This window comes from Gymnoscopelus microlampas, assembly GCF_963454915.1.
Source record: "Gymnoscopelus microlampas genome assembly, chromosome: 11".
NCBI lineage: Eukaryota > Metazoa > Chordata > Actinopteri > Myctophiformes > Myctophidae > Gymnoscopelus > Gymnoscopelus microlampas.
The window spans coordinates 55,109,725-55,119,724 of record NC_139948.1 but is presented as its reverse complement, the minus strand read 5'-3'; the positions used below and the strand labels follow the sequence as shown (position 1 = coordinate 55,119,724).

General features: G+C 45.5%; 1 protein-coding gene across 1 annotated transcript in view; it reads left to right on the top strand.

Annotated features, from left to right (window-relative positions):
• The window catches only part of LOC311054880 (rho GTPase-activating protein 27-like), a 77,922-nt gene that overhangs the window by 7,914 nt on the left and 60,008 nt on the right, over positions 1 to 10,000 (top strand). Inside the window, exons 2-4 of the mRNA XM_084070876.1 lie at positions 2,045 to 2,157; positions 3,525 to 3,816; positions 8,981 to 9,806. Coding sequence (XP_083927002.1) covers positions 2,133 to 2,157; positions 3,525 to 3,816; positions 8,981 to 9,806 — 1,143 coding nt within the window. The 5' untranslated portion in view covers positions 2,045 to 2,132. The remainder of the gene's footprint in view (positions 1 to 2,044; positions 2,158 to 3,524; positions 3,817 to 8,980; positions 9,807 to 10,000) is intronic.

Sequence of the window (10,000 nt, the reverse complement as noted above, 5' to 3'; positions counted from 1 at the left end):
CTCACCCAGGTGACGACCGGGCCACCTCCTCCGGTCCAGTCCTCTCCGGCACCAGCTCCCCCCTCTGCTCCAGTCCAGGAGTGTCCAGCGCCTTCCCCTGAACCTCATCCAGAGGGGTCCTGCCCCCGTTCCAGCCCCCCAGACCCTCTTCCAAGGTGGCTCCACCCCCTTGGTCGGCCCCAGACTTTCACCCAAGTGGCGTTGCCATTCTCTCAAGTGGCTGGTTCACCAGACCCCTCCCACCCTTCCGCCCTGCCTGGGGTTGTCTGTCCTTATGGGGCGGCTGAAGACGTCGTGCCCTTCCTGTTTATAGCCAGCCCCGAACTGACACTAAGGACAATGGCATTTTCTTTTTATAATCAAATAGATGATATTTGATGGGGCGGCTGTAGAAAATCCTCTCACTCTCTTGCTGGGAGTGGGTGGAGTTGGACCCTGTAGCTCTAATGATTTCACTTAGTGGTGGGCGGAGGGCTGGTTTTAGCCTAATTTGGCACACCTGAGGTAGGTCTATATAGGCCCAGGTAGTGTCAGACCAAACATTTGTCTGAAGGGGGAGGAAGTGCCGCGGGCTAGTGCTCCCACGTTGTATGTTCACTTGATGCATTATAAGTAAGTTCTGTTTGTTTCTTGTTTATTAGTACATATATTCCTTTTGATTATTAGTATGTTTTCTCCCTGTTTATTAGTACATATGTTCCTTTTGATTATTTGTTTGCTTGTTTCCTGTTTATTAGTACATATGTTCCTTTTGATTATTTGTTTGCTTGTTTCCTGTTTATTAGTACATAATGTTCCTTTTGATTATTTGTTTATTTGAAATGTATGCCTAGTTTTTATCACTTGTTAAGTTACCTTGCCTAAGTTTATTGTTGTGTACTTTGTCTGATTGGTTCCCCTTGTTTGTTCTATTATAGTTTAAAATCATCATCATCACCACCTCACCATAACATCATCATCACATGTGTTGTACCAACTGGCACCATAAAACCATTTGCAACTCCCAATCCTGGTCTGGTCCAACTGCTCTTGCCGGCATACTGGTGTCTGTTGTATAATTTAACCAGGCAGTGAACTCTCTACCTAAGACACTTTACACATATATATATATATATATATATATATATATATATATATATATATATATATATATATATATATATATATATATATATATATATATATATATATATATATATATATATATATATATATATATATATATATATATATATATATATATAATATTAATATTGGACACACTCTTGTCTTCCTCAGATATTTATGATCTTATTGATTTCAATAACATTTATTGTGTTTTCAAAACACAATATGAAAAACTAGATGTAATCTGGACAAGCAAACCTCAATGTTCTACTGTGTGTGTGTGTGTGTGTGTGTGTGTGTGTGTGTGTGTGTGTGTGTGTGTGTGTGTGTGTGTGTGTGTGTGTGTGTGTGTGTGTGTGTGTGTGTGTAACTTGTACCGACATGACACACATACCTGTCATACCTTCACCCTTCCCCCCTCCTCACTGTATCTCAAGACAAATCTCCTCTCCTCTCCTCTCCTCTCCTCTCCTCTCCTCTCCTCTCCTCTCCCCTCTTCTAACGTCCTCTCCTCTCCTCTCCTCTCCTCTCCTCTCCTCTCCTCTCCTCTCCTCTCCCCTTCTCTCCATCCCGATTGGCTAACAGTTTGTAGGAGTGGTCCCGTTTTGAACAAAATGCCGCAAATCATGAACGCAGCGTCAGATTGCGGTCAGACTTTTCACGCACATTCACACTATGTTGAGGAACAAATGCCACCCTTTTAATATTTCCCTGTTATAGCGCCACCAGCAGGTCTAATTTAGCAAAACACATTTTTTGAACAAAAGGCCTGAGAATAAATGGCATCCTTTTCACATTGGCTTATTATAGCGCCACCAGGAGGCCACAATAACCTACCTGACCTGGTGGAGACCTGTGTTTCTCTAGTTACTACTGTAACCTACATAATCTTATAATGTGACCTTTGACCCCCCCCCCCCCCCTCCCCTCAACTCAGGATAACAAAGGGCGGGGCCTAGAGAGGCACCAGGTCGTTGCCATAACGAGGGGCGGGGCTCTAGAGGCACCAGGCGGTTGCCATAACGATGACGTCCTCCTCGCTCACTGGAGGTAAGTTTGACTAATATATTACTTATTACGTATTACTACTTTAATAATGATTACTTATTACAGAGGGCATCATATTAACTTTTTGTGTTTTCTCATAAATTAAATGTCAGAGATAAGAGGTTTCTTATAATAATATGCTTTGTGAGCTTGTAGATCTGCTATATTCAAATGGCCAAAATGTATATAGGGTGAAGTGGTTAATGTATGTTTTGTGATTATAATTTAAATCTACAAAGTAACTAGTAACTAAAGCTGTCAAATAATTGTAGGTGAGTAAAAGTACAATATCTACCACTGAGACGTAGTGGAGTAGAAGTAAAAGGTAAAAAGGTAGGGTTAGGTGATGTTGTTTACATTGTGGGTTTGGGTTAGGGTAGACTGAGAGAACAGATTCTGCTCTGTGTTGGAATCTGTCGTGAAGGTTCGTCATAACGTTTACACACTGACCTACAAGTGGGCGTGCCTTCAGATCAGGAAGCAGGCCGCGCTTTACCCAATCAAATGTAGTGGGCGGGATTTACGTGTGTATACCGATCCTTCCCCACTAGAAACAAACCGAAACTCATTTAACAATAGCGTCCTCGGAGCAGACAAAACCACGTACAGATATTCACATTTTAACTTGCTCTTTCATCATAGAAACAAGTGGCTTATAACCAAAACCATCCATGTTCTGTGGGAGAAGTGGTGTTAGTGTTCTGTGTAGAAATATTGTTAGTGGGAATGAAAACATAGTTGCACCAACAGGAAATGATGCGCTGAAGGCAGACACAAACCCCGGTTTCCTTGCGCACGGGTGCTCCGTCGTCTTTGTCTCAGAGCCAAGATGCGATAGTACAAACAGCAGAGGGCGCTTTTTTTCCTTCTCATTTGGCCAGGGACGTGCACAGATAGACTCTAGGTGGTGCTAGAGCACCTGCCCTTTGCCCTCTTGACCAGAAGTGCCCTTTTGAAAAAAAGAAAAAAAAATTTTTTTTTTTTTTTTCAATTTACAGCAGGGGTCTTCAACAGGGGGTCCGGGACCCCTAGGGGGTCCTCAGAGTTACTACAGGGGGTCCGCCAACTCTTTATGTGATATGATGTTTCTTTTTACCATAACCACTCGAAACCTAGCATCCCTTTTCTGAGGAGAACTTTAGCCAAAAATAGCAGATCTACAAGCTCACAACGCCTCGCGCTGCGAGGCGTTGTGGGCTTGTAGATCTGCTATTTTTGGCAAAGAGGTTTAGGTGTAGAGGGAAAAAAGGGCAGACCAAGTCAACAAAAAAAAGTATAATTTACTTGAGCACCTGCCCCTCAAAATGTCTGTGCACGCCCCTGGAGTTAGGTGATGTTCAACATAGAGACACATTGTTTACATTTTGCAGGCGTGGGATTGGTCCTGGTGGAGTTCCCCTACGAGTACGAGGGGCGGGACGGAGCGCTGGTGTCAATCAAGCCCAACGAGCGCTACGTCCTATTGGCCAAGACCAACGACCACTGGTGGCACGTGACCAAAGACGCTCTGGCCCGCCCCTTCTACATCCCCGCCAAGTACGTCCGCGAGCTGCCCGGTAACCCCCCCTCCCCCCTGGACCTCCCCCTGACCCCTGTGACCTCCGCGGAACCCGCCCCCCTCCTGCTCCCCGTGCCCGTCCCGGGACCGAAGACCTCACACAGGTACACACACACACACACACACACACACACGCACATACGCACACGCACACACACACACACACACACACACACGCACACACGCGCACACGCGCACACACGCACACACGCACACGCACACACGCACGCGCACACGCACACACACGCACACACGCACACGCACACGCACACACACACACACACATTTTAATCATTTATTTATGTCCACATAAGAGATACAATACAAGGACACAAATATTACAAGGCGCTGTCAAAAATGTACAGTCAGCAAATCATGGACAAATACCCCCACACCTTTTAGGGGTACAAATAACAGCGTCTTCGCCATATTTGGCGGCTACCGATACTAGAAGAGATTACACAGAATTTTGCAAGCCGTTTGGCTGCTTTTTTTGGCGTCCCAAGTTGTTGGAAGCCTCTTACAACCAACCTATGTACATGTCCTAGCCTCTTACAACCAACCTATGTACATGTCCTAGCCTCTTACAACCAACCTATGTACATGTCCTAGCCTCTTACAACCAACCTATGTACATGTCCTAGCCTCTTACAACCAACCTATGTACATGTCCTAGCCTCTTACAACCAACCTATGTACATGTCCTAGCCTCTTACAACCATCCTATGTACATGTCCTAGCCTCTTACAACCATCCTATGTACATGTCCTAGTCTCTACAACCAACCTATGTACATGTCCTAGCCTCTTACAACCATCCTATGTACATGTCCTAGTCTCTACAACCATCCTATGTACATGTCCTAGCCTCTTACAACCAACCTATGTACATGTCCTAGCCTCTTACAACCATCCTATGTACATGTCCTAGTCTCTACAACCAACCTATGTACATGTCCTAGCCTCTTACAACCAACCTATGTACATGTCCTAGCCTCTTACAACCAACCTATGTACATGTCCTAGCCTCTTACAACCAACCTATGTACATGTCCTAGGCTGCCAAACATAAACACAAATAGATTGCACCTATAACCTAGCTCTGTGATGGTATGGAGGAGCGGCTGGTATTTAATGACTTTGGTCTTGAGTCAAAGGTGAAGCCATTTCAAGAATGGAAACTGATCTGTTTCCTTCATTGACAACAACAACATCTGGTGTATTAGCAGAGAGAGAGATGTGCAAAGATTTCAGGATTTTCAGTACAGAGTTGAAACATGGAAGGTTCGACACAGGAATGTTTGTACATTCTCACTGACGGTGTAAAATGTTTAGATATGTCCTTAGTTATGAGATCAACTATTCTGTCGTGGCTTGCTATGTAAAGCCCTTTATAGGCATAGCAGCCATTCAGAATGTGTGACATGGTTTCTGTAACAGGCCCTGTGGTGTGATGCAAACAATGAGGTACATGAGTGGAGGGAAACCAGATGGAAAGGTTGAGTCTGGTGGGAAGGATTTGTAACCTGGCTTTTACTGTAAAGGTGATAATGTCCTCATTGAGAGCAGTGTTCCTTAGAAATTAATGGGAAACAGAGTGGTCAGCAGAGGGAAGACAAGCAAGTTTCCCCTGAAGTTTAAGACCAGTCCAGTGTTGTTGTTGTTGATGTTGAAAAAGATCCAGCAAGGTCCGCCGAGCACCTGCAGATGTCAGCAGGTGAGTGTGTCCACCGTAGGTCACTGTAGCTCTCACAGAGGTGAGGGGGTCAGTTATTAAGTCCTCAGAGACCCTCACAGTCTCCAAATCAGACCGGACCCACTCCAGGGACACTCCGGTTTGGACACAGAAGTCGTTCAAGTCCGGCCAGTCCGAAGAAACGCCAAAGCCCGGGGAGTGAGTGTCTAGTTTCCCACTGGGTTTCCTTTTGAACCCTAGGAAGTGGGGCTCTGACTCCCTGGCTAAAGGGACCTTGCGTCTCCTTAAATCAAGGAACAGGGAAGATCTGGCCAGTTCTCTCACATCCCTGTCATCATTATCCAACATGCTCAGTAGATGGGATATGCGCATGCTAGTATAAATCCACGACACATTGGGTACACCTAGCCCTCCCCCCACTGGGGGTGGAAAACTAGATCACGGGTGCTGTGTGTGTTCAGGGCAAACCACTAACGTACTAAGCTCACTGTTTTATTGTTCATTTCACTTAGTACGTTCTGCTGGATATGAACATTAGAGAAGAAGTGTTGTACTTTAGACAGAGCTACTGGTCTAATGGCCTCTAACTTCATAGTTAAAGGTAGAGAGCATCTGTCAATAAAGTCTAACCTAGCTGTAAACTCGGACAAGATGATGTTAACTTGTTCCTTCCATTCTCCTGCAATGTTAAATTTATGCCCGAGATAGGTGTATGTCTCATGCAGGGAGAACACACGTATGGGTTTAGAGATAGGTGTATGTCTCATGCAGGGAGAACACACGTATGGGTTTAGAGATAGGTGTATGTCTCATGCAGGGAGAACACACGTATGGGTTTAGAGATAGGTGTATGTCTCATGCAGGGAGAACACACGTATGGGTTTAGAGATAGGTGTATGTCTCATGCAGGGAGAACACACGTATGGGTTTAGAGATAGGTGTATGTCTCATGCAGGGAGAACACACGTATGGGTTTAGAGATAGGTGTATGTCTCATGCAGGGAGAACACACGTATGGGTTTAGAGATAGGTGTATGTCTCATGCAGGGAGAACACACGTATGGGTTTAGAGATAGGTGTATGTCTCATGCAGGGAGAACACACGTATGGGTTTAGAGATAGGTGTATGTCTCATGCAGGGAGAACACACGTATGGGTTTAGAGATAGGTGTATGTCTCATGCAGGGAGAACACACGTATGGGTTTAGAGATAGGTGTATGTCTCATGCAGGGAGAACACACGTATGGGTTTAGAGATAGGTGTATGTCTCATGCAGGGAGAACACACGTATGGGTTTAGAGATAGGTGTATGTCTCATGCAGGGAGAACACACGTATGGGTTTAGAGATAGGTGTATGTCTCATGCAGGGAGAACACACGAATGGGTTTTGTGGCTATTCTGAAATCCGGGCATGTATGGGTTTTTGCGTGGTACCATCGATTTCCTCCGCTCCTTCTCTCATACAGGACAGCACATTTTATGTCCTTTACTTCCAGGCCTGACCAGTCTAGAAATAAATCTGTCCTGGTGAGCATGTTTTTAATTACTCTTTCTTCCCTGGAAGCTAACTGGACATCATCTGCGTAGCCCTGTACTGGGTTAGGGGAAATCTCACCGTGGGGGGCACACTGACATAACCACTTTAACCACTGGTTGATGGCAATTATGAAGTTAACTGCACTCCATGGGCAGCCAGTCTTAATGCCTGTCTTTAATGGAATAGGTTCAGTCGGCTGTTTTCCGCAGATCACCTGGATGAAGGACTCGCTGTAAATGTCTTTCACTATGTCAATGTAGACTTGAGGTAGTTTTATTTCCTCAAGTGACCTGATCATGATGATATCATGCGAAAGAGTCCCAAAAGCATCTCTAAAATCAAGGAAGACTGTGTACAGTCTACATGACTCATGCTTGAAATCGTCTATCCCTGTTTTAAGGCAGAACACATGCTCATTCATTCCTTGCCTGTTAATGTATGCTTTTTGCTTGCTAGACAAAATATCAGCATCAACTAACCAGGGAAGGATTCTATCCAGCATGCATTTCATAAAAACCTTATATGTTGTTGGGAGGAGGGATATGTCTCTCTGTGTAAATGGATCTTCAGGGATATTGTCTTTCTTGGGAATACGATGGATAAGTGCTCCTTTCCATGCATCTGGCACTCTCCTATTCTCCAGACAGACATTAAAGATAGTTGTCAGAGTCTGACATGACTGTGTGGTTTTCAAAGTCTCATAAGGGCGGTTTCACATTGGGTACGTTTGAAGCGAAGCGTTCCCCCTCCGTTCCCGAGTGCGCTTGGTTGTCCAGCATTCACACTGGCCAAGACTCGAGACCATTTAATTTAACAGTAATGGTAAATAGGTGCCTCATGGGGGCGCTGTGGACTATGACGCTTTGGGAGAGCGAATGTCATTCACAGAAGAAAAGTCATTCTAGAGTGAATAATAAAGTTTGACTGTGTTCCTGACGTTGTCTTGAGTTATAATAACAACAGATCAACAATACACAACCAAAGCAGTGTGTGCACTGGTCTTTGAAACCTCGAAATGCACTGTCGTCTGTTAATATGATATTGGCGTCACGGACGCATCCTTTGTAATTTAGCAGTCACGTCACGGACTAATCCTTGGTGTATTTATTCTTACAAATACGTTCGCCACACATGTGTTTTTTGTTTATTATTTTTCACGGCTCGCGCTACTCAAACACTAGCGGGATTATTATGTCTTGTCAACATTCAAGTATAACTATGAGAAGGTATAACCCAGCTAAAATAATGCGTCATTATAAAAATATATAAATGATATATGATTAACAGTCCACTTCCTTCTCTTGGTACGGATGTATTCACACTGCCGCGTTCCGTTCCCGACTCCGCAGCAATCGGACCCGAAACTACCTCTCGAGGTGGTTTCGGGTACGGAACGGTGATGCGTTACGGGGAACGGTTCGCTACGTTCACGCTACCACAATATCAGCCAAGTGGCCCAGGGTGCGCACCACGGGACCATAGTGTGAAACCGCTCTTAGTCACCCCATCCATGCCACTGGCTTTGTTGTTTGGGAGGTTGTGTAGAACCGTCTCTACCTCCTCACAGGTAAAGTGTGAGGTGTTAGGAAACGAGGCTCTCATAGCAGGGGGGAGGAGGGAGATCAGCAATAGGTCTCTGGCTCTGACATTTATTCTTATAATAAGCCTGTATGGCTGTAATGTCATTTGAGCACACACACACACACACACACACACACACACACACACACACACACACACACACACACACACACACACACACACACACACACACACACACACACACACACACACACACTATAATAAGGGTTATAATAATAAGGTATTATTATCCTCAGGGTGAAGCCGGGTGATGAGGTCACCATCAGGGTTATAATAATAAGGGTTATAATAATAAGGGTTATAATAATAAGGGTTATAATAATAAGGGTTATAATAATAAGGGTTATAATAATAAGGGTAATAATAATAAGGGTAATAATAATAAGGGTTATAATAATAAGGGTTATAATAATAAGGTATTATTATCCTCAGGGTGAAGCCGGGTGATGAGGTCACCATAAGGGTGCGGTCTGATGCCCGGCGGCGCACAGAGAACCGCATGTCCACGTTCGGCGTCCCGCTGGAACTACAAGACCTGCTGTTGCCGTCGGCGACGCCTCCGCCCGCCTCGGGACAAGGAGGGGGAGGGGCTGGTGGGGGCGGGGATGGGGGAGGGGGCGGAGACTATCCGGCCGGCTCTCTGCCCACCGGTGTCGTCGCCGCCGTCGACGACGGCGGCGGGACTACGGCGGCGGCGGCGGTGGGAAGGACTACAAACATGGCCGACGACACCGGGTCGAGGAGAGCCAGCCTCTGCCCGGTGACTCCTCCCACCGTGCCCGTCCGAAACCACACCCACCCGATAGCTGTAGAGACTCCTGTTGTACCAGTGATGCCCTCTGTTCCAGCTGTTGTACCAGTGATGCCCTCTGTTCCAGCTGTTGTACCAGTGATGCCCTCTGTTCCAGCTGTTGTACCAGTGATGCCCTCTGTTCCAGCTGTTGTACCAGTGATGCCCTCTGTTCCAGCTGTTGTACCAGCTGTACCAGTGGCACCAGCAGTAGTACCAGTTGCGGTACCAGCGGTACCAGTCATGCCATCGGTACCATCGGTACCGGTAATGCCAGCCGTACCAGCGGTAGTACCAGTTGCAGTACCATCGGTACCAGTCATGCCAGCGGTGCCAGCGGTGCCCGTCAGGGACTCCTCCACGTCTCTCCTCCTCAAACCCACAGAAGGTCCAGAAACCTCCACATCTCCACAGCAGGAGACGCAGCCTGAAGATAATGTTCTGGAGGAGGTGATTGAAGACAAAATGGTAATGTGATCTAATCTAGTCTAATCTAATCTAATCTATTCTAATCTATTCTAATCTGATCTAATCTATTCTAATCTATTCTAATCTATTCTAATCTGATCTAATCTATTCTAATCTATTCTAATCTATTCTAATCTGATCTAATCTATTCTAATCTGATCTAATCTATTATAATCTATTCTAATCTGATCTAA